This window comes from Neopelma chrysocephalum, unplaced genomic scaffold (assembly GCF_003984885.1).
Source record: "Neopelma chrysocephalum unplaced genomic scaffold, ASM398488v2 Primary Assembly neopelma1_119, whole genome shotgun sequence".
In the NCBI taxonomy this organism is placed as follows: Eukaryota; Metazoa; Chordata; class Aves; order Passeriformes; family Pipridae; genus Neopelma; species Neopelma chrysocephalum.
In genome coordinates, this window is record NW_020897781.1 from 7,952,309 (window position 1) to 7,975,954 (window position 23,646).

The 23,646-nt window shown below is 50.8% G+C and overlaps 1 protein-coding gene across 1 annotated transcript in view; it reads left to right on the forward strand.

Annotated features, from left to right (window-relative positions):
• Positions 1–12,519: 12,519 nt before the first annotated feature.
• Positions 12,520–23,646, forward strand: part of KCNB1 (potassium voltage-gated channel subfamily B member 1) — a 112,615-nt gene continuing 101,488 nt past the window's right edge. The window contains exons 1-2 of the mRNA XM_027697296.1: positions 12,520–12,920; positions 13,791–14,454. Coding sequence (XP_027553097.1) covers positions 13,888–14,454 — 567 coding nt within the window. The 5' untranslated portion in view covers positions 12,520–12,920; positions 13,791–13,887. The remainder of the gene's footprint in view (positions 12,921–13,790; positions 14,455–23,646) is intronic.

Genomic DNA, 23,646 nt, shown 5'->3' on the forward strand with positions numbered 1-23,646 from the left:
GTGTAAAGAGGCTGTTTCACAGCCCACTGTAGGACTTGGTGCTGCATGTGAACCAGGATGGTGGCATTTGTCACCACGGTGGTGCTGTCACTGACCCACGTGCTGCTTTATGGGGGCTCTGCTGGTTCCAGGTCAGCTATTTGAATAACTCTGAGTCCTCTCAGGTGTTTCTTGTTAATGGTGATGTAGGCCCCGAGGTTTTTTTGGCTTCTCCTATTTCTCCTAAAGTTCAAGCAGCTCAAGGTGAATTAGAAGAAGTGACTGGAAGCAGAGGACAAGCTGCAAAGCTGATCCTTGGGTGTAGCCAGGGGGTGCTGGATGCTGCAGCCATTCTGGGCTGGTGTGCTTCTTCTGCATGTTTTGGTTACCAATAACTCTTCACTTTCTCTCTTTTTCAACTATCAATATTTTTAAAAAAACATTTGCCATTCAAATCAGTTGGGATTCAAGCTGCCCTGTTGCTCAGCATCCTCCCCACTGGGATGGATGTGTTGGTGTTAATGTGCCATTAATTCCAGGACAGGCAGGACTGTTTGGCAGAAGCAGCTTAGAAAGCCCGGGATTGATGGGCTGCAGGAAGGTGTTATTGCATCACAGCCATTTCTAAGTGCAGGGTCGTGCTCAATAGATTAATAACAGATTTGCCAGTTTAAGGTGAAGTGACATCTGCTGGAAGAAAGTGGAGCAGAGACACGTGAGTGCTGCTGCTGGGACACTGAGCTGCCAGGCTGGGGTGGCCATGGAAAGGCAGGCTGAGAACTGCTGAGGGTGTGATGTGAGGTGGGTCCAGGGTGACACTGAAAACCTTTGCTGCCTTCTGAAATACCAGACCTGATTCCAGTCACCAGGATGACTTTGACTGTTCTAAGTGGCTGCTGGGGGTGTGTAATTGTAATGCACATGTGAGGTTCTCACAGAGCAATCACAGCTCTGTGTGGCAGGAAGGGACATGGAGATGCACCCTAATCCATCCTTCTGTACCAAGCCACGATCAATATGTCTAGACCATCCTGACAGATGCTTAAGGATCTTTTTCTTGAAAGTCTTGATGATGTCTCCACCCCTCAGTCTCCTTGGGCAACTACCCCAGGGCTCTACTCTTTTTTTCCCAACAGTCATCCTAATTCTCCCATCCTACTATTTTTTGTCTGATTCCCAGCAGATAAGGAAAGCAAGCCACTGCTCTCTCCTACAGAAAACTGTTACCCCATGTCTCCTCTGCCTTCCACTTTCAAGAGTTAATTGACCCATTTCCCTCCACCTCTCTTCAGAGGCTGTTTTCCAATTCTCTGGTCGCTCCTATTGCTGTCCTCTGGGCTCCTGCCAGTTGGGGCCTGACTTTCTTTATGAACAGTGCCCAAACTTGGATGCAGGACTCCAGCTGAGGCTTTAGTAGCAGGGCAGTGAAGGTTTACTTCATGTGTCTCACATACAGCTTTTCTGTTTATGAATTCCAGCATGATAGCTGCAAAAAAAAAGCAAACAATGTCCTGGTAGCCCTTGAGATTCGGACACAGTGGAGATGAGGGCCATATAAGTACATAGATGGATGCACAGATGAAATGCAGACTTTCACTAGTCAGACAGAAGAAGCTGAGCTTGGGGCAGTGGCACCGTGTCTGCTGCTGGTGTGTGTGTGAGCCTCACGTCTGCCCTGCCGAGGGGGGAGGAGGGAGTCATTCCCACCCCACCGGGACACACCCCATGCCCACATCGGGAGCCGTGTGGTTCCACCCCTCCCACCCTCCGGGACACACCGGGGGGGTTTTCATGCTGGCATTCATGAGCCGAGAGGGTCTGAACCTTTCTGCTACTCGATCTGGCTTTCGGTGCCTCTGTCCATAGGTGTAGTGATTTGAGCTGTTCTCCTTTGCTTTCCACGCCTGGAGGAAAAAGCGCTCTGTGAAAAGATGAGTTGCACATTTTCCCCCTCCCCTTCAGCCCAAGTCTGAGGCAGGAGGCTGGTGCGTGATGCAAAGTTGGGCTCTGCAGAGGATGGAGGGGAGGCGTCGGAGGAGCCCGCGGTGGTGGCTGGAATTCCTGTTGCCGTAACAACCCGATGCAGTCCTTAAATATAGAACCGGTTTTACCCCATAGCCCGGCTCTGTCCTCTCCTCTCTAACACAGAGGAAACGGGCTTTGCTTCCTCGTTGCTGCTGCCTGCTAAGAGACCCAAAGGTCAGAAATGTGAACCCTGGTGCAGTGTGTGAGGTCAGGAGACCCACTGATCATGGGCTTGGGGGTCCTGCTCGATTCAGACTTTGGTGTGAGGGCCCCAAATTCTGGTTTGACCCAGTGAAAGTCCTCAGGCAGGCTGGACTGAAAGAAGAGGTCCCCTAGAAGAGTGGAAAACATCTGACTGCTGGAGCAGCTGCTTGGCTGCTGCAGTTCTGGCTGTGGGGTGGGAGGGGAGCGGGGCTGCTTCGGGGCTGGGCAGGGATGGGGACAAATCACACCAGAGCATTACATCACCCTGTGCAGGGCGTTGCTGCCCCTTTCCAAAGGAAAGCTTCACTGTTTTCCTGAGCTTTCCCCAGACAGACCAGTTCTGTTTGAAGCAGGGAAGAGGAGACAGGTGACTCTTTATTCCAGACCTGGAAAGACTTATTTTTCTCTGAGAGCCAAGCAGGACTTTCCAGTGCCCTTGGTAAGCCTGGTGGCACCCAGCACAGAGACACTGAGGGACTAGGGCTGGCTTTGCCTGTAATTATGGATGTTTACAGGTGTCCTCCTGCAAGGCACTGGCTGGAAGGTACATCTCCACTCAGACTGCAGCTTTCCAGCTTCTCAGTGCTGCAGCTTTCTTTTGGAGGTGCTCCTTCAGGATCTGAGAAAACTGAATTTAAACCTGGAAACTGAGCAGCCCAAAGGATTTGCCTGTATCTACAAAGTCACCCCCCCTAAAATGTACTTTAGTCCAAATTTGGGCTGGAGCATCACATTTCTCCTGATCAAGCGAATGGTTGGGAGGTTTGGTCTCAGATTGCACTGCAAAGACTTGTAAAGCAAACCACTCAAGTTCCTGGGATGGTTCCCCAGACAGTGCTGCTTGTTTGTTCTTGTTTCTATCTAATTAAACTTTTTCCACTGGGAAACTCTTGTTTTAGTCATTTTTTTGCAAAATTGAGCTGGCCTTTCTTGGTTTACTAAATTAAAATCTGCAAAAGCAGATGCTTTAAGAACAGATACTCTGAGATCTGTTGTTTACATCATTGATCCTGTCTTTGCAGCAGGAGGTCAAGTCCTCTGCACACACATTGGTACAAGATGAAGCCAGAGACTTCAGAAGGCAAGGAAGGGACCAGAGGGACAGTGTTTCTCCTGTCACTTGCTCAGTGGCCTGGGACTGCCAGGCTGAGCTGTACTTGTGCAGTGTTACTTCAGGTCTTTGCATGGCTGCAGTGGAACTTGTTCCTGAGCTGAGAGGGCCCATTGACAGGTTCCTTCTACAGGGACCCATCAGTGGCCAACATCATCTCAGCATCCGGAGAGAAGAGGTGGAGAGGAGCTGCAGGCACCCAGCAAAGGGGCAGCAGAACACATCAGATCCTCAAGGTTTTGTTACAGAAGCTCCAAGCAAATCTAGTTTTCATTGAATTCCCCTGTCTGCAGGGGCCCTGGGGGCTATTAGCTGCTTTAACTGGAAAAACAGCTTCTGGGACCACAGGCATTTGCTCCCAGAGGCGGCACATTCCCTGCAGGTCTCCAGCCCCTGGGATCTGCTCAGCCCACATCAGCCTCCAAACTGCTCCATCCATCTCCCTTTCCTCTGGAAGCAGAAAGGATTTGTGCAGCCACATGTGGCACCCCAAAATTCAATTCACATTTTAACAGGACTTTTACTGCAGAAAGGAGAAAAACACCCGTGCAGAACCAGCAGATAAATTGTAGCTGCTTTATGGAGCTTAAGATCCATTGTAATGCTACTTGTGTTGTCCTTGCTAATGAGAAGAGCTGGATTGCTGCTTGGCTTCCTAAGCCCCCCTGCACAGCCCTTCCTCAATCAAAGGGATTGGTCTGGGCAAGGCAGGCAAAGATCACACACTGGCCCTGAAGAGGAAGCTTTGATGTGTTGCTGAGCAGAGGTATTTAATTAACCTCCTCTATTGATTTTGATGAAGAATCACCTTCACTTTTTATGTGCAAGAGAAAAAAGAGACTGTCTGAAGAGCAGCCACGTGGAGAGTGGCCAAGTGAGTGCTGGGATGGGCTCGGTTCTTCACCTCTGGTTTTCCTGTGCAAGACTGTGGTTGACCTGTGGGAACACGCCAGAAAACAGAGACAGGGTGAAGGAGCTGAAGAAAAGGGAGAGAACCTCTCCATGTGCCGTGTGTGCCTCCAGGGGTGATACAGGGGGGGTGCAAGGGGTGGGGAAACACCCTCCTCCTGCCAGCAGCTGAGCAGAGACAGCACATGCAGAGGAGCTGCTCTGTGGTGGGATGGAAGGGGAAGAGGGGAGGCTGATATCTCCCAGCATCAGCTGCCAGGGCAGAGGGTGTTGGTGCTCCTGGCTGTGGTGATGCCCAAAGCGAGGTGGGAGTGGGTCACCCCTCAGCAGCCTCACACAGCCCCCAAGGGCCAGGGGCTGCCCAGGGCCATGGCAGAGGCTCTGCCTTGTTCTGCAGCCCATCAGAAGTGAGGAGGTAGGTTGAAAATGCAGGCTAAGCTTGAACTTGAAAGGCCATCAAAGCATTTTGGAGAACAACCGTGAAGCATTGAAATGGCTGCTTGCTCTTCAAACATGATGGTTGTTGAGGAGTTTGGGACTTTGCTGGGATTTCCTGATTTACTGGGGTTTAACAGCTTTAACTGAGGGCCTTTTAAATTTTGTATTACATTGGCTGGGTTGTTAATATTTGATGTACAGAAAAAGACAAAGGTAGGTAGCTGACAACTCTCTTAATAAAAGTCTCTATTATGAAAATCCTGAGGAATCTTTGTATTATTATTACTTCTCTTACTGCAATGACAGAACACAAATGCTAGAAGAGAGGGAAACCTCGCTGTGGCAGGGACCATGTGGATGGGGGGCTGTCAGGAGCTTGCAGTCTGAAATACAGGCAGGACGTGGGCACAGGAGCTGTCCCCAGGTAGTGAAGGCTGTGACCGTGTCAAGTCCTCACATCTCTGAAGCAGCCCTCTGTGAGGTGACTCCCTGGGCTGGGTGCTCGTGCCCCATGGGTGCCACGTCCTCTGCAGGGCCCTGTGACCCCTGTGCCCCTGCACGAGGCTGGGAGGCTTCCTGAGCCTGGGCTCACAGTGATGCCTTTTCATTCCCCTTCCCACCCAGCAGACTTGTGAAGAGCAGGTGGGTGGGAGCTGCTCCCCGAGGGCCCTCACCCTCCAGAGCCGTGGGAGCTTGGCCAAACCCCATCACTTCATCTGCTTAAAACCAGGTGACTGTGACTCACTGTCCTCCACAGTGATCTGGGTTCTGCTGAACCCCCCTCCAGAGCTGGCAGGAGCACAGACCCACATCCTCTGCCCTTTGCACAGAAGGAGCCTCATGTGCTTTACAGGAGAGTTGCATTGCAACTGCTTTTTGCAGAAAACGTGTACACCAGAATTCTGTGTTATCATGAGGAGTTTGGACATAAAAAAAGCTTTTTAAAGTAATCCAGTGCTGGAATTCAGAGAGGGTAGAGATTTCCAAGCTGCTGATCTTTTTAGGTGTTTAGTCACGCTAGAAAATGAGTCTCAGTGGGGCAGGGATGGTTGGGTCAGACACTGGGGTAAAGGTTTTGCTGCAAGGCTGTTTGGAATTTTGGTGCCTAGATCTGAAGCAGCTGGGGACAAGGAGGCCATTGAACCTCTTTATGCTGAAGGACTTGAGCAGGGGTCTCTGCTGTCTGGACAAGTGCTCATTTCTGGGGTATTTCTAAAAAATGAAAAATCTGCTGTGTTCCCACCTTGTCCAGCTGCACCTTTGGAAAACCAAGTGACCAGCCAGCAATGCTCTGAAAGATGCAGCACACAGAACTGCCTTTAGGAGGGGGTCTCCAGCTGCAAATCCCAAGGGGAAGGAGAAATGTCACTGGCACTCTAAAGAGGGGCCATCCAAGAATCCAAAAAATGTGATCCTCAGATGGTTCTGTCCTCCAGTTTTCCTCCTGGTCAACTCCAGGCAACTCTTTGCTCCACTGCTGGCTCTTTCCAATCCCAGTGCTCCCCGTGGGCACTGTGCAATAGCCCAGTGTCAAACCCCAGCCCTGCAGCCCCCTCTGAGCTGGGACTGGGCACTGCCCTCAGCACCCTCCCCTGCTGCCCACACCAAGGAAGAGGAGCTGCGTTTCCAGTCGGGTTTTGCAGCATTCTCAGTCTGTGTGATTACATCCAATTTGTCCTTTTTAGGTTAGCTGGTGCTGGATATTGTTCCCCTGCAGAATGATGCATACAGTGAAAAGGGCGTGTTTGGAAGAGCTCATCAAAATTCGTGGGGAGTTGTGCTGTCCCATGTGAAGAAGTTTAATCCGAGAGAGCCTTCAAGAAAGGCTTATTGCAGCCTTCTGCATCACCCACAAACACTTTGGGGAAAACAGGGAAGGAGAACAGTGTCAGATTAGCTTCTTTAAAATGATCTCCATAATCCTCCAAATTAAAATGTATTTTATTAAAGACAAGCTACAGATGAAAAACAACCCAAGAAAGGCGGGAAGTGACCCTTCCCAGAGATAATTTATGCTATTGCTGTGCTGTGAGTGGATGCCACTGAGATCAAAGCTCTCCCCCTGCAAGGAGCCAGCCCCATCTGTGGCACGAGATGCCCAGCCTTTCCTCCATCCTTGTTCCCAGGGAGCAAGGCTTCCTCAGCACTGGAAGTAACTTGAAAATCAATTTGACCCTGCTCCATGTCCCTTCCCAGCCACTGGCATGAGGCTTCCTGACCCCAAAGCAGCTCCAGCTTTTACTGTTGTGGAATGGCACAAAGGAGAGGAGAAGGAAGAGTGCATTTATTCGAGACTCAGGGCAATTAAGATCAGGGAGTGGCCAAGAAGGGCTGCTTTTATGCAACTTTTTCAGGTCCTGCCTATTTCCTGCCTATTTCTCATATGAGATGAGCCACAAAAATCTTGACCAGTTGTGTGTTCCCATCAGCCTGATTCTCACAGAAACGTGAGACTCTCGTGAGAGCTTCTGCCTCCGATGGCAGCAGCCTCTGACAACGTGCTCCCTGTCAGCAGCAGGAACAGCAACAAGGCAAACCATCTTGGGAGGAATCACTAAAGGATCTCTCTTCAGTTTTAAAGTACATTTGGCTGCTCTTTCATTCCCCACCCCATGCTGCCTTTGGCAGCTTGATTTAAACCCTCTCAGTCTCAATTTCCCTCGGTCTCAAAGGGGATATTATGGTACTTTCCTCCCAGGAACCACGTGAGATTGCTCTCACTGCAGAGTCCTTTTAGAGCCCACATATGCAAGAGCAGAGAAATTCTTGCTCTCCTTATCCTGAGGAAACTCTCTGTGCTTCAGGACATTCAAATGATGGCATTTTTCCAGCATTAGACCACAAAGCAGATTTTTGTCTGTGGCTGAGTTTGGTGTTTGCTTTGCCTCCAAGGCTGAGCCCTCAGCCTGTGTTTGTTAAAGAGGAGTTGGGCAAGAGATGGAAATCAGCATGTATGTATGCATGCTGACCGTGGGGGGAGCTCAGGGAGGGCAGGCAGGGCCTCCTGCCTCTGAATTCCTGGGAATGATACAGCATCCAGGACCCAGACCATGGCTCTCCCCAAAGACTGCCCAGCCTGTCTGCAGTCACGGGGGGTGCCACAGCCCCAAAGGGTGTGAATGACTGCAGGGGCACTTGGAGTCCTCAGCAGACAGTGGCTGGATGGAGGAGCAAGAGATGCCACATCTCCACTGCTGGGAGGACTGGCTGACCCCTCCAGCTCTGCTGCCCTCCCTCCTGAGTGATGACCAGTGTGAGCCTCCAGCCCTTCAGGGGCTAATAAATCCGCAGCTGCTGAATAACAAGGCAAGTCCAATTGCTTCCCAGGGCTCAGTGCTTCAAGCTAAATGTTAGATAACATATTATAGGCAGCTGTTTTTCCCTCAGTGCCAGCCCTGCCTGAAGAGTGAAAGCTGAGAGGAGGAAACATCCATCCCCTCAGCTCCTCCATGGGGTGCAGGGGCTGGGGGAGTCCTGCTGCCACCGGTCCCTCCTGGGCAGCACAGGAACCAGGGGCCCCCAGGTGTTTGGCCTGTGGGGTTGACAGGCAGGAGAAAGTTTCTCAGGCCCTTTTGCAAATTCCCCAGCAGCTGGGTGACGGGGAAAAATTGGCCCACTGGGGGATTTTATTCCTCAACCAGAGAAAGGTTTGTGCATTTTTCCTTCCTGAAGCAATTGTATTTGTTCTCAAACCTGACATGAACAAGACAGATGCAGCCGGGAGGTGATGCTCTACACACCTTAGGGAATAGGCTGGTGCTTCCATAGCTTTCAGCCAGTCTCCCAGAATCATCCTCATCCAGATAAGAGGAAAGGTGGGTCTGATGGAGCCATCCTTGGGAAGAGGAGCCACGTGGTCTCTGCTTGTGGTCAATGAGCACAGACAGAGACTGAATAGATGCACAGGAGGAAATGCACATCCTGGGAAAGGCAGAAAGCTGGAGCCAAGGGGGATGGCTCTGAATGTGCTTTGTGGGAACCTGAATCAGAAGCTTCTCTGATAACCAATATGCACTGGCGTGTTTCCTGCCCTCTTCCCCAAGGCCAGAGGAGCCCAAGGTTGACTGAGCAGCAGGAGCCGTTGGCAGAGCGGTGCCAGGGAAGCAGGGATGCAGCTCTGGTCAGCCCCTCCTCGAGGCAGCAGGAGGGAGGGGAGCCTGCCTGCAATGGGGGGGTTTGGATAGTCCTGGGACTTCAAAATGCATCTGAAAATTTTAGGCAAGCTGAAAACTTCAACTCTTTACAGGACAGGGTCCCCCTGTGGCTACTGTCCTCCCAAAACCAAGAGAGAGCTGCCCTCACCTGTCTTTTCCATAGCTGAGACAGCCTTCAGAGACTTTGCCTTCTGCCAAGGGGCATTTGCTCCCTGGTTCCTGCCGAGACCTCACTGCTCTTCCTCCCTCCATCTCTCACTTTTGCAGATATCCAGTTCAGCAGCCCAGCCCTTGCAGATCCTTTGGGGTTTCTCTGAGGACCCAGAGAGCCTGGCAGAGGTCAGGCTCTGCTTTCTGGACCAACGAGCTCTTATAGAAGTAAACTGTTTGGAAAAGGCTTCCTTCTACCCTGGTTAGAGGAGGAGCTGGTGGAGGGCAAGAGTGTGTGATGGAGCAGGCTGGGGCAGGCCAGGGGCCAGGAAAGCTGTGGTGACCAGGATTCACCCCTGGCATGCAGAACCCACTCCCTCATTGCAACCACAGCTGAATTCCCTCAAAAGGGGCTTTTGGCAGAGGAGGATGTGAGGATGGAGCTCAGCTGCTGCTGGCATCATCCAAGTTCTGCCTGGGATTTTTGAGGGGACTCTTCTTTCTCTAAGGTTTGGTTTTGGATTGTACTTTGCTGTCTGCTTCCAGTATTTTCCCCTGGTATTCCAGTATTTCCATGCTCCTGGGCTCTCGGTAGCACAAGCACTATCTCAGTTCTTTTTGCACTTTTCAACACTTGTTATGGATCTCTGCCAAGAAATCTGATAATTTTTTTCCCATTTAAGGGAAAGGATTTTGGGCCATAAAAGAAAATCTCCATTGTACCTAAAGTGTTTCCAGTCCGGAAAGAAAATCCCTGGAAACTAAGGGAATCCTTAAAGGGGCATAATAGGAAACACTCTGTAACAGAGACAGCTTATTGTGCACGATTGCCTTTCCCACTCTGAGGATAAGTACAAGGCCCTTGGGCAACAAGAACAATACGGGTCATTGTTACATCTTGGAGCTCATTTTAGAATGTGAAACTCAGCAATGGGGAACCGGCCAAAACTCAGGGGCCACCAGAGCGGCTGTGCCCCTCTCTGTGGGAGACCCTCATGCCACCACTGTGACAGTGCTGAGTGCTGGTTCACGGGCGAGCCAGGAGCCTCCCTTTTCTCACAGCCCTTTGTTTTCCTGTGACCAGTAAAACGATGTAAAGCAGCCTCCCCTCTTGCTTCTGGCAGGAAGATGCCAGACTGTTGTACAGGCACAGGTGTTTGGGAAGATGTGACACTTTTCCTTATGCAGGCAGAGGAGTCACTGCAGATCAGCAGAGGGATATTTCCACATTCAGGCTCAGCCTATTTCCCTTTAATGTTGTAGCTCAACAAACACTGCCTTACAGACCTTTTCTGCCCGGCAGTGAAATCCAGATGTCTATTCCACTGACTGCAAGCCCAGGAGAACATTTATTTGCCACACTCTGTGTATTTCCTCTAAAGTACTTGGGGTTTAAGGTGTTTCCTTGTCAATAGCTGCTGTAAAACCTGGAGAGAAACAGGGTTTGCCACAAACTGCATCCAATCATTTGGCTGGCTCCATAGGCTGGGGAAATAACAAACCATAAATTAAGTTTGCAAAACTCAGAGTACAAAAATATCAATTGAAAGGTGTATCCAATCCAAGAGTGGGTGAAATAACCTTGGAGAAGAGCGAGCAGGCTGCACATTTCTGCATCCTCAGGCCTGCACTGCCCCTTGCCGACAAACTCTCTGTGTGGGACATGACATGCTGCAGGGAACAGCCATCCTGGGGGTGGAAACATCCCATCCTCTCCCCAGATTCCTGGAATACCCCCGGCACAGCCAGCTGGAGGGGTTGCCCTGGGCAGGGCTCCCTCTCCCAGCTCCCACCAGTACCATTTTCAGTGCTGGCCCACGTGGAACTGAGAGCTCCCAGCAGTGCAGGAGCCTGTGCCCCCATGCTGCCCCTCCACGTGCCCCCTCCACGGGGCTCTCCAGCCTCTTGGCAGGACACAGGAATGGCAGTGGCAGGGGAGCAAGAACCGTGCAGGAAGACACAGATGCCCTGCTAATAAACCCGAGTTGGCTCTCTCCCAGTGATTTAACTGTGGTGAATGTGATGCATTTCCCTGCATTGGGCTACTTGTCGTTCTCCCTCCCAGCATCCTCCTCCCGCGTTTGTCAGGAGGGGAGATAATGGACCCGCAGGCCAGTGCTGACAAACAAACTCTTGTTCTCCTACAGCACCTGCCAGCTGGAAGTTTCAAAGCACTTTGTAATCATTAACAGATTTAGCTTCCTAGCCTTGATCAGGGGCTTAATCTCTGTTGTAAGAGCAGTAAAGTAGGGTCTGGAGGTGAAATGATGAAAAAGCAACAGAACAACTCTGGATACTGTCCTAATGTCTGTCCTGTACTGGAGGTTTAGGTGGGGTAGGAGCAGCTACTTCACTAGAGGAGCACTGGACTGGGATTAAGCTGATCAACAGGTTTTATTCCCAATTCTTCCTTCCACCTCCCCTCTGGGTGATCTGGCTTTTCTCTATCTTAATTTCCTCATCTCCAAAAGGAAGGTAGTGAGCCACTTCTTGTAAGAAATTTCTAAATATATAGATTATATGCAGTTGTGAGAGGTACTGGAGAAAAACGAACACTGTTTGGGATGTCAGAAGGCGACCTCTAAAGAAGATGTGGACAATCAAACACCAAAGATAACACATAACACTGACAAGGTGTACGCTGGACAACAGGAGGCAGGCAGGGACTAGGGAGAGAAGCATAGAAAGTGGGGAAAAGCAGCACTGAAAGTCTTTTTTTCCTAGTTAATCACATAAAATCAGACACCAGGCTCCTATTTCAGAAACGTAGCAGGAATTGTCGATAGAATCCAAGAGCCATGGTCAATCTATGCAAGAGGAGAAGGGGCTAATCAGCACAGCCCTGTGCCTCTGGTACCAGCCCGAACAGGTGAACTGCATTAAGTGATGCTAATTGGTACTAATGGAGCTCCGGGCTCCTGGTGAGGGCCATTTTCCTTGTGGGGAGTGAAGGAGGGAAGCAGGACGGACGGAGTGGCAGAGGAGCACTTTGTCTGCTGTGTGGTTGCCAGGAAAGTCGCCGTTTTCTCCATTTCTGCTGTGTTTTCAGGTTAGTAAATGCTCCTTTACGTTATATTTATGGTCCTAATCGGCAGTAGAGATCCGCTACTGTTCCTCCTCTCTGTTTCCGCAAATATGCGCAACCATCCCGCGAACAGTCTCGTTCCTTCAACGAGGGGCAGCCAGGGTGGGAGCGAGGGCCCGGTTCGCCCTCACCCGGGCGATGAGCAGCCTCCTTGAGCTCCGCTGCTCCCGGCTCAGCGAGGAACCGTCTGCGAGGCAGCGGGGGCCCTGCTGGGCTGACTGGCGCTCTCCGCTCATCGCTTTTCTGTGGCACCAGCCCTCGCTCCTGTTCTCACGGGTGATGGCACCGGGAGCTGGCGGCACAGCCCCCTCGCCTTAGGGAGGGAGGCTGCAGCTCTCCGGGAGGGTCTGCCCGGTGCCCCGGTGCGGAGCGGCCCCGGGGCGCTGCAATGCTGGGCTCCAGCTCACGGTGGAGCTGCCCTTCCTCCGGTCCGCCCCGAGCCCGCCCGCCCGCCCCGCGCCGGGACAGCCGCGCTCGGCAACGCCGGAGCTCCGGGCTGCACTTGTTGATCTCCGTTCCGAGGCAGCGGGAGGAAGCACCGGAGCTTTCCTTTGTGTCCGCACGGAGAGCGGGCCGGGGGCGGGGGCAGACGCGGCTCCGGCGCTGGCTGTAGGCAGGAGAGAGGAGCCGCAGCCGAGGGAAGGCCTTGGAAAGCTTCCTGCCGGAGGATACGATTTACCTCGTTTCCCTTCCCCTCCCCCTGGGCTCCGCGGACAGCCGGGAGCGCCGCCGCCATCCCTCCGCCTTGAGGCTGCCCGCGGGGGGATGCGAGCGGGGCCGCCCCTGCCGCCCGCCCCGCCGCAGGATGTAGCCGCCCTCGGCCCCGCACACCCCGCACCGCCTCGCTGGGAGCCCGCAGGAGGAGGTAGGTGAGGGCTGGGCTCGGCCCGAGACAGGGGAGCCTCTCCTCGTGTGCGGCGGCGGCCGGGAGGCAGAGGCGGGGGTTCGTTTTTGGGGCTGGGGGGACCTGGGTCGGCGGGGACGGGGCCGAGCCCCGGGCTGGGCACGGAGGAGCCGCTCCTGGCTGCGCCCGGGTTTCTCTTCGTGCCATCTTGTGTAAGCAACAGTGCTCGGGGCTGTCATGAGCCACCCGGCTCCCTAAGGCAGGCTCGGGGTTTTTCCTTATTGCCGTTTTCGTTGCTTTCCCGGTTATGCAGAGGCCGGCGTGGGGGTGCGAGGGGAGTCTCTGGGCAGCCCAGAGAGGCAGAGCGCGTCCTTAGAGTGGCTGGAAATCCCCCCTTTTTCCTGCCCCGGCTCTTTCCTCGGGAAATCCGCAAGGCTGGAGTTACTAAAAGCCTCTTCATCTCCCCTGCAGCCTACACGGCTGGGCAGGGCGGGGGGCACCGCCGGCTCCGAGGGTCGCGGGGGCACCCGGGGTCCGGCGGGCCCGGGCGCTCCGGGATGGGGGACGCGGTGCCAGCGCTCCCCTGGCTGGCGGCCCGGCGCCTTTCGGGGCGCTTCGCCCAGCGGTGCTCGGGGCCACCCCGTGCCCGCCCCGCCAGCCAGCAGAGGCTCCCGGGGCCGTGCCCGGTCTCCGCATCCCTCCCGGACGGGGCGTGCGGGGAGCGCCGGGGCGGGGGGAGCTCGGCGGCGGTGCCCGGCCGCACGTGGGAGCGGTCGGGTCGGTCGGGCCGGGCCGGGTGCGGTTCAGCACCGGCGGGCGGACAGCGCCGCCGCCCCCCCCGCAGATTAGCGGGGGCGGCGGGCGGGGACCCACGAGCGGCCTCTCTTGCAGCTCTGGGGCATGGAGGGGAAGGAGAGGTGAGCAGAGCCGGCCCCCGCGCCCTGCCCCGCGCCGCACCTTGGAGCGTCCAGCCTGAGGGGGACCAGCGATGCCTCTGGGGATGAATAAGCATGGATCTCGCTCTACTACCTCTTTGCCTCCGGACCCCACCGAGATCGTCAGGAGCAAGGCCTGCTCCCGAAGGGTCAAGCTCAACGTGGGGGGGCTGGCCCACGAGGTTCTCTGGCGGACCTTGGACAGGTTGCCGCGGACCAGGCTGGGTAAGCTCAGAGACTGCAACACGCACGACTCCCTCATGGAGATCTGTGATGACTACAACCTGGAGGAGAACGAGTACTTCTTCGACAGGCATCCCGGGGCATTCACCTCAATCTTGAACTTCTACCGCACTGGCAAGCTGCACATGATGGAGGAGATGTGCGCCTTGTCCTTCAGCCAGGAGCTGGACTACTGGGGGGTGGACGAGATCTACCTGGAGTCCTGCTGCCAGGCCCGCTACCACCAGAAGAAGGAGCAGATGAACGAGGAGCTGAAGAGAGAAGCTGAGACCCTGAGGGAAAGGGAAGGGGAGGAATTCGATAACACTTGCTGTGCTGAGAAAAGGAAAAAGCTCTGGGATCTCCTGGAGAAGCCCAACTCCTCCGTAGCGGCCAAGGTAAGAGTTCCACGTTTGTTCTCAAGTCTTGTCTCTACTTGGCTTATGGCTGGTGGTGCTTACATGAAGTGTTGTCCTGCTGCCCTTGCTTTAGTATCTGGGTTCTTGTGGCTGATCAGATGCTGCAAGTGAAGGGGAGAAAGGCCTCTCTGATGCAAATGAGTTTTGTTGTATCTTTTTCTGGATAATTTGGAGGTGATCTGGTTTAAACTTCCCTGGGACGGCCTATGCTGCTCAGTATGGGGGAAGCTCCACTGAGCAGTGGGTCAGCAGACAATGATTGCTGTGGCTGGAGGTTTTACACTTGTTATCCGTGGCCTGTTTTGGTGCACTTTGTAGTAGAGATTTCTTTGGGCCTAAAACAAGCATGTCTCCCGTTGCTCAACCCAACTGGCCTTCAAGAAGAGGATATCTGCTCGAACTCTTAGACCCAGGGCCAATCAGAAAGTAACGCCTTCCCTTCTGGGCTTGATTTAATGTTTTTTCTGGTGAAATGCATCTCTTTAGTTATTTGTATCATGCAGTCCTAGGCTGCGGGTTTGCTAAAGCTGGTGTTTGAATGTCATCCTTTACCTGATTCCAGCCTATTTTAAGTCTTCCTGTGCAATACTGATGCTGCTCTGTCTCTGTCAATAGCTGAAGTGCTGCTTACTTTGAAGTTGGTACCAGTGCAACAGATCTATTTGAAGGCATTTCGAAGATAAGATCCATGTTGGGAGAAACCAATGTCAGAGTTGGCTCTGATAATTTAGCTGCCTCATGTTAGTCACATTTTCTTTAGTGAGGAAAATCTCTGTGAACACAGTGATTCAGTAACCATGGGGACAAAAGTGAAGGGGGAGAGGTTGAAAACTGTGGGATGAATAACTGAAAAGCATGAGAGACTGAGCAGTAGGGACCAAAACTTGAATTTTCTATGTACCCACGTCCTCACCGTATGGCAAAGTAGAAAGAGGCCCCAGCTACCTCTGTGATGCATCTCCCTGTTGCAAGATTTGTGAACACAAACCTTAGCTCTGTCCCTCAGGAAGTCTGGCTTTGGTGGGCTTCTTGTGACAACAGACTTCTTTCCCTCTCTTTTTCTCTTCTCAAAATGCTGCTCATCATGAACCAAGAGCACGTTCGAAAGTTTGGGGAAGGGATTTGATGAAGTGTGGAGCTCACTGGCTCATCCTGGTAAGGGATGGGAGAGGCATGGTCTGCCTGCTGAACCCATTATTACTTTTTTAATGACAAACGGAGCCCCAGAATGTCTCTCTCTCTCCAGTGGCACAGATGACACTGTGCTGAATGCATTAATAATTTATAAGGCTCCTTTGGCACAGTCCTGGAATCCTGAAACACAGGCCCTGGGCTTCACTGTCTGTGGCACTGACTCAAAATCCATTAGAGACTGTTGATGTTCATGATTTATTGTGTATGAGCAGAGGTTATTCTTGCCAAATAAGTGTCTTTCGTGATTTATAAATGAAATACACTCTAGCTTCATTTTCTGAGAAAATTCTCGGAGTAAGTGCACTCGGCATTGCAGGCTCTGGATTAATTGAGAGTGAACGGTAATGCATCATTACCTTTAGCATTTAGAGCTGCCATTCTGTGCCTTCATTACTGCAATGAAAGTGATGCCGTACGTTCTCAGACCTCAAATATTCCAGCAGTCCCCAAACACAGATTCCCCCTCCTCTCAAGTGTAGCAGGGAGAACGGGCCTGATGAACAATTAGCTTAGCAGGCAGGGACAGAAGCTGGCTAAGCCTGTTCTTTATCCGATTTGCTCCCTGCTGGGGGATAGCTTCTCCCCCGAGCCAGAGTGTGCCCTCTGCTTTGATCACCTTCATGAAAATTCAATCCACATATTGAATAGGTTGGACTCACTCTTCAGCTTCTGATGGAAGGACATGGGGAGAGGGACTTGGCAGCCTGACCTGTTATCTGACCTATCCAGCTGTGCCCAGGCTCCCTTTTGGGCTGCGTTTGCTAAATCTGAGCCTCTGCCTGCCAGCTCCTGGCCAGCTTTCCTCAGCTGGCACCATGTGGAGCACTTTCACTGAGGGCACGGGCCTCTGGGAACTTCTGTCACCTCTCCTAAAGCCAGACTTCATCTGCTTTGCCAGGTCTGAGAGCTCAAACTGTTCCTGTGGAAAGGGAACAAAGTGAACTGTTGTGAGGTTTAATGTCACACGAGGGCCTAAAACCACTGTTGGGGAAACCTGAACTACTGTTGCTTGTTTTTTTTTCTTCAGACTTGTGCAACTCAGTGCAAAGGTATTTTCATGTAACAAACGGAGCAAATACAAGATACTTCTTCTCTTTAAGAAGTCAAGAAAATGGCTACAAATGCAGGTTCTCCCCCAAAGCCATCACAGTCCCTCTGTAGTTGTGCCTGTTGTCTGACTCCTGCTGCAGCATGGGGGGCTGTCAGCACTGGCTGTATTTTAACGTTTTCTGCACAGCACCTGACCTGACCCCTCCACACCAGCTTACTGCAGAACTTCTCAGGGTTACACTGGAACCAGTTAGATGCTGAGTGAGTTGTCTTTTATTTGTATTTGTGTTTTAGGGATTTTGTTTTGCTGCTTTTTTGTTGTTGTTGTTCTTGGGCTGGGGTTTTTCGTTTGTTTGTTTTGCGGATTTTATATTTATTATTTACTTAAATGGGATTATACGTGATGTACCCCAGGGTGGAAAACAGCATTCAAATAAGAAAAGAATCTCCCAGATCTCAATTTTTGTTGCTCTCTTATCCACTGGGGATTTACCTGTATCTTTTGACTACTGTGTCTGGCTTTTAAACCATCCACCTTGTGGCAGGCAGGGTCTTATTTGTGTGTGAGGCTTAACCCTGTATGTGACTTGAGAGAATACTCTTGTGTTTTATAATACCTACTCTTTGAGAGCCTCCAGATTCCTGGATGAGGCACTGGATGGCTGTTGGAACCCCATCCTTACTGCCAGAGGGGTGTTTGCTCTCCCACCCTGTCCCTGCAGCTGCACTCTCCCTGTGTGAGGTGTCAGGGCAGCCCCCAGCCCTTCCCCAGGGCCAGGCTGTGCAACCAGTGCCCAAACCACCTCACCCATCAGTCCTCTGAGCTTGGGAGCCCTGGCTGTGCTGTGCTCCCCTGCACTCACCTTGCCCAGTGGGAAAACCCCTGTGCACAAAATCGAGAACTGAGGGACTTGCCCTCCACCAAATGAAAAAATATTTAACGGGCAGTTATTTAATAAAACTCTCCATTCGTTTCTCTCTAACCTTAGAATATATTTCAAAGGGTCTGATTCTCCTGCTTCCTGTGGCTATTTGCCTGTATATCTCTGAGAAATACCCACTGCAGGCTTTGTGGATGCTTCCTCCTCTTCCTGCAGTCACTGTTTTTGCATGTTCATGCTTATTTTTATCATTCTCCGAGTCTATCTTGGTAGTTTGGTGGTTGATTCTTGTTTTTGTTTTTTTTTTAATGTATTCTTCCTGTACTTTAGTGTACTCCCAACATCCATTTTTAACCACAGATGACTCTCTGGTGCTCACTTCTGTCAGGATTTACCCTAGAAGAGGATGAGGTGCAGATATTTTCTGGAGTAGCTCTTAGATTTTTGTTGCACAGTAGTTTTCCTTTTCCTTTCCTCAGGGAAGAAAAGCAGCTCTCCAGAAGCCAAGCAGAACTGCTGCTTTTCCCTCAGGCTCCGTGTCCATGCCAGGGCAGTGGTGGCTAGCAGTGCTCCAGTGCTCTGGTTTGGGTTTTTAATCCTAATTGCTCTTTCTCTTGCCAAGGCTAAGCCTGGGCAGCTGGTTCCTGTCACCCACAGCCCAGCTGGCAGCCCTGGCTTGCCAAAGTCCCTCCTGAAGCTGTTGCTTTCTACTAACCAAGGCTAGTTATGATCCATGGGTCTCTCACCAGCTTGGTGAGACACTCGTGCCCCTTGGGAGAACCAGCCTAGCTGTAATTCCAACTAGACTTCATGTGGTATCCTGAAAAATCGCAGACTGCAGTTGTTTCATGTTTTCCAGTACAAACAAATAAAATTTAGACCAACTGAACATCTTAAATTAACTTACATGGTTTTGGAAATTCTCTGATCACCTGGACCTTTCTAGCAACTCTGCAAAAACATTGCCCTTTTTGCCTCTTAAGAAGAAAGGTTTTCTTTTCCTCCTTTAGTCCTCACAAATTATTTCCCCGATCAATATTTGAGCAATTAGTGTTGCACGGGGTGGGGGGGGAAGTCTACTCGTCTTACAGACTCCTCTGCATGTGCTGGTTTCATCTATTTTTCTCTTGCTGTCCTGAAGGCTGAGAAAAACACGATGACATCACCCACTTTGCAAAAAGCTTCTCTGCATATCTGCATGTCAAGTAGGATGTGCACTTCCTCTCCTCCTCGCTGCCTCCACTTCCCACTTGTCCCTGTCCTGTTGGAGCTCAGCTGCAGCAATCCCACCCTTCTGACAGGCTATTTCTCATCCTTTCCCCTGCTCCTGCTATGCCTTTGCCAGTGCAATAATATCACATTTATCCTTGAAAACATGCAACTCCAATTCCATAATCTCATTATGCATGCCTCTACATTCCTTGAACAGCTTTTCTCTGCTGCCCACTGCTCTCTGCTGCTAATCTCTGGATGCATTGCTCAGGGATTGGGGAGGCTGCTCTGTAAGCTCTTTTCTTATTATTGTTGATAGTAGTGACAAAATAAGAATGATAAAAGCCTCTTGGAAATGCATTTGCTACATCTAGAGCGTTCTTCCCCCACATGGGCTTTCTATTCCTGGCCGTCCCTTATGGTGTGCAGTTTTCATTCATCTCTAAACCTGCCTGAATTTAGCATTCAGTAGAGGAAACCCCGCTCCTGAATCGCAGGGGTCACATCTTAGCCATGTCATGTCTGCCTCCGAGGGTCCCACCACAGGGCAGATGTTGACTTTGACTATTAAAGCCAGATTGCCCATATTTTGGTTGCATCTGTGACTTTCTTTTTTGTGTGTGTGTGTGATGCAGCTACTGCCTTGGCTTTTTTGCTATATATAGGAGACTTTTCCCTTCATTCAGAGTGAACTCCTATCTTCAGAGATGCTCCAAAGCAGAGCCTCATTCCAAGTCCCCTGGGTTCAGGGATTTGCCATTTTGGTATACAGCTTATCACTGGGTTTCTAGCACAGCACTGTCCTGTGGACACACAATTGACTGCTGTTCTCTATCAATCTCTTTTCATCCTGCAGCTCCTTTCTGGGTGCTTGTCCTTCCAGTGGACTTAAATCTTCAGTCTGGAGAGCCCTAATTCCTACGTTCAGTTCCCTGCAATGTGTCCTCTGTGTCTGCCTCAGGAATGACCTTCCCCCCCAATGTATTGCTGTGCTGACAGTTCCCAGAACTCCTCTCCATTACAGCCTCCACAAATTCCAAGTTGGGGGAGAAAACCCCCTCCCAAACCCTTGTAATATTTCCTGCCTATTTGTGTCCTGTGATTCTTCCCTGGCTCTAAAGAGTCTTGCTGGAAGTCCTTGTACCACCCCCTGGCTGATGGCATTGCCTCCTGCATCCCTCCTGCATGGGATGCATCTGCCCCTGCATCTGCAAACTTGGTCTAAGCTCTCCAGGGATCCTCACCCTTTTAAGGTGATCCTTTCTCCAGACCTGTTACTGCAGCCCTTGGATCCAGGCAGGAAGCTGCCAGCACTTCCTGCCTGAAGATGGTTTGGGTTCACCAGCTTCCAATCCAAGCCTGCAGCTCTGCAGTCCCTAAAGAACTTTATGAAAGGAAAGCTAACTGTTAGACCTGGTGTTTATTTCAGTGTACTTGCCATCTAGTCCATGAAGTGCAGTATGCATGAACACATGTGTAGGCATCCTCCTGGATTTTTAACTTCTCTATGACTTCCTGCTGGGAGAGCCTGGGGTGAGTTTGGTCCTCCCTGAGCCTGAGCATCCACATTCCTGTGAGCCCGCCTGCCTCAGGAGGGAAGTGACAGGCTTACATGCTCCAACTGAATTCCTTGGAGGACGTGTGCTATAGAAGTATAGTCAATGCTATTTTTAAAGCACCAGCTCTTCATTTGTACCTTTGAAAAAAAATCTCCTCAGAGAAATTAATTCCCTCTTCTGCTCAGCGTTCTCCCATCCTGTTCAGCCTGAGAGCAGACAGGGTTTGAGGTGCCAACATCACCAGTGAAAAAGTAGGAAATCTTGCAACAATGGAAAATCCCTGTTTTGTTCAGCTGTAACTGCAGTGGTTTAGTAGTAATGGGATTCAGAAGAGAAGTGCTGGACCTGATCCCCCCAGGAAATGCTGGTGTGGTGTGCACAGAGTGAAGGTGCAGCTCTGGCTGGTACCTGTGCAAAGCACCCCCCGGGTACACCCTGACCATGGCAGTGTCAGAGCTGCCTCTGCACAGGCACTCCAGAGCTCTCTGGAAAAATCCATTCTCTTCACTTTTTTAAAATACTTCCTTAACTCTTCTTACACAGTGGGATAAATATTCTTGCCATCACATTCTTCCTTTCACCCATTCCTCCAATCACAATTTCCTTCTGATTTCTCTTGACGTGAATGCCCCCATGGAGAGGAATAATCCAATGTTACTTTTACAGCGTGAGCGTTGCTATTTGTCATTGCTAATGGCAAAATATTTATGTCAAAGAAAGTTCACAGCTGATCACTTAGTTCTTATAATAAACACAGTCAATATGATTTACTCCATGGAGAGATCTGGCAGCAAGAGGCACAATGTGGCCAGTGAATGTGAGCAAGGCATTAATAGGAGTCCTCTCTCAAGAAGCTGCACATAGAAACTCTACATTGTCACTGCTTCTTCTATGTTCAGGCACAGGGATCAGGCCCTGACTGTGCTGAGAGTTGCCCAGTTTGATTCCTAGCTCTAGGGGCTCAGCCCCACCATGGGCTGGGTTGGCTCCCTGTGTTGCACCAGGACTGGGAGCACTGACACCGTGGCACAGCTGAGCTCAAGGGTCTCTGTCCTAACGGGGCAAAACTGCCTCCAGGGCTCCTCATTGCTCTGTGCCAAGGACTGATGAGCTGGTGACAGCTCAGGGATCCCTCCCCACGTCCCACTGCTTGACTGGCACTGCCTGAGCTGCTTTAGCTTTGGCACTCTTTATCCTTAAGATGACCTTGCCCTAAGTTTAGTCTCTGAGGCAACAGCCCCATGTTCACCTCCTGGCATTCTCAGTTACTCAGTACAGCAAAAGTAAACCTTGTGGTGAGCTTTTCCCCAGGTTTGCCTGGTCTCTGGTTTCTCCCCACTGTCCTAGCTTTTGTTTTGGCCTCTCCTGTCTCCTACACAGCCTGACACTAGCTAAACATGTTTACCAGTAGGGACTGGGTGAGGTCTCATTCTGATTTTTTTAATGAAAGTTTCTACCCTTTATTGTAGAGTGAACCTGGAAGAGTGCTGAGCATCCCTAGGCAAGCACTGTGCCTTTGTGCCTGCTCTGGCCCCTCCCCAAACACTAGATTCAAACATCCCAAGCACATTTTCTAGGTCCCCCAATAACACCAGCAGACCAGTTGTGTTTCTGTGCAGGGTAAAACTCCCACTGAATATAACGGGAGCAGACGAGTATTATAATGTCTGTGCTCATCAAGCAAAGCTCTGAAAGTGCTTTGAAAAGATGGATTAGTTAAGGCCAGGACAAACCTGTGATATATGTATTATCCCCATCTTAAAGTGAAGAGGTGACCATTGCTCAAGGTCAGTGGGGCAGAGCAGGGCAGAGCTGGGGGGGTGGACACTGGCTTCCCAGTGTCCCATGTCACCAGGATGTTTTCATGGTATGGATGATCTTCCAGCAGTCCCTGTGCCTGCTGCCTACAGCGAGATCTTACAGAGGGAAAGGTGCTGGAAGCTCTCTGGCAGTTTATCCAAGGGGATGGAGTGAGAAATCAAACCTCTCCCTGTTTCAGCACAGGTATTCCTGCTGGAATGAGTCCAGCCTGCATGGGAAGGTGCTGGAAAGCTTTGTCAGTTTTGAGAGATGAGTGGTTACAGAAAAATAGCAGGTTTTGCTCTGGTAGATCTAAAAGCAGAAGGTCTGTAGCGGGGTGTTTTCCATGTGCTCTGATGCAGCTCTGGCTCTAAGGAGGGGATGCTGCTAAACTGTTTTGAATTGCAAGAGAGTAAATATATCAGACTAACAAATATAAAAAAACCCTGTGTTGTGAAATGATTAAATAAATCATAATACATGTCCACTATAGTATTTAGTAATTATTGATGCGTATCCTCTGAGTTGCCTTGTCAAGGAGATTATCCTGGTTTATTTGGAGAGGGTACAGGGGGACTAACTGGCTTCTCAGGGTCGGTGATGGAGCAAGGGACAGAATTGTAACTCACCCCTAACCTCTGGACCACCTTTTTCTCTGGTGCAGCTGGACTCCAGCTGTAGGTGTTAAAGTGGCAGCTGTAGAACATAAGAGTTTGCTGCTTCCATGGAGCTGCCTAGGAATCCCTCTGAAATTGGGTTTCTTCACATTTCTGGGAATCTCGTTTGCGTCTGGCACGTCCTCAGCTCTGAGAAACTTGGTTCACACAGCTGTGATTTTTCTGTTTGTTTCGAGAGGTCCATCTCTTGCTTTGCACACATCATTGCTTCTGCAGCACATATTTTTGTCAGCCATAGTGATCACACATTAAACAAACTTACTACTTCTTGTAATTGGTGCATTTGACCGCTTCCACTATTAGCAATGTCTGCAACATCCCTGCACTTCTCCATATCTGGCCACTCTCAAAAACTAGGGATTCATCAAGTGTCTGGATAGACAAGGAGTGGAACTCGCTTTCTGAGGCAGTGTTTGCTGTCTTTGCCAGAACCACTCAGCCTCCCTGGTGGAATAAGGAGCTTTCACTCCTTGTTTACTTACTTGTGAATTTTTGGTAAATCTGTCCTTCATAGCATAAAAGTTGAATCTTTTTAGAAAATGAAAGGATAAAAAAAAAGTGTTGTCTTCCCTCCTGTCATTGTGCCAGAAGTTTATTAATAATACATAATAATTATACATTGCTTCTTAGCTGCTTTCATCTGATGATCTAAAAGTGCTTCACAAACATTAATTAAGCAATCCTCACACCTCTCTGGTGCAGTAACTATTGCTATCAATCTGCACTGAAATATGACAACGCAGAAGAAATAGTAAATAAGAAAATCTCCCAGACACAGGCAAGAGCAAAGCTGGTCTC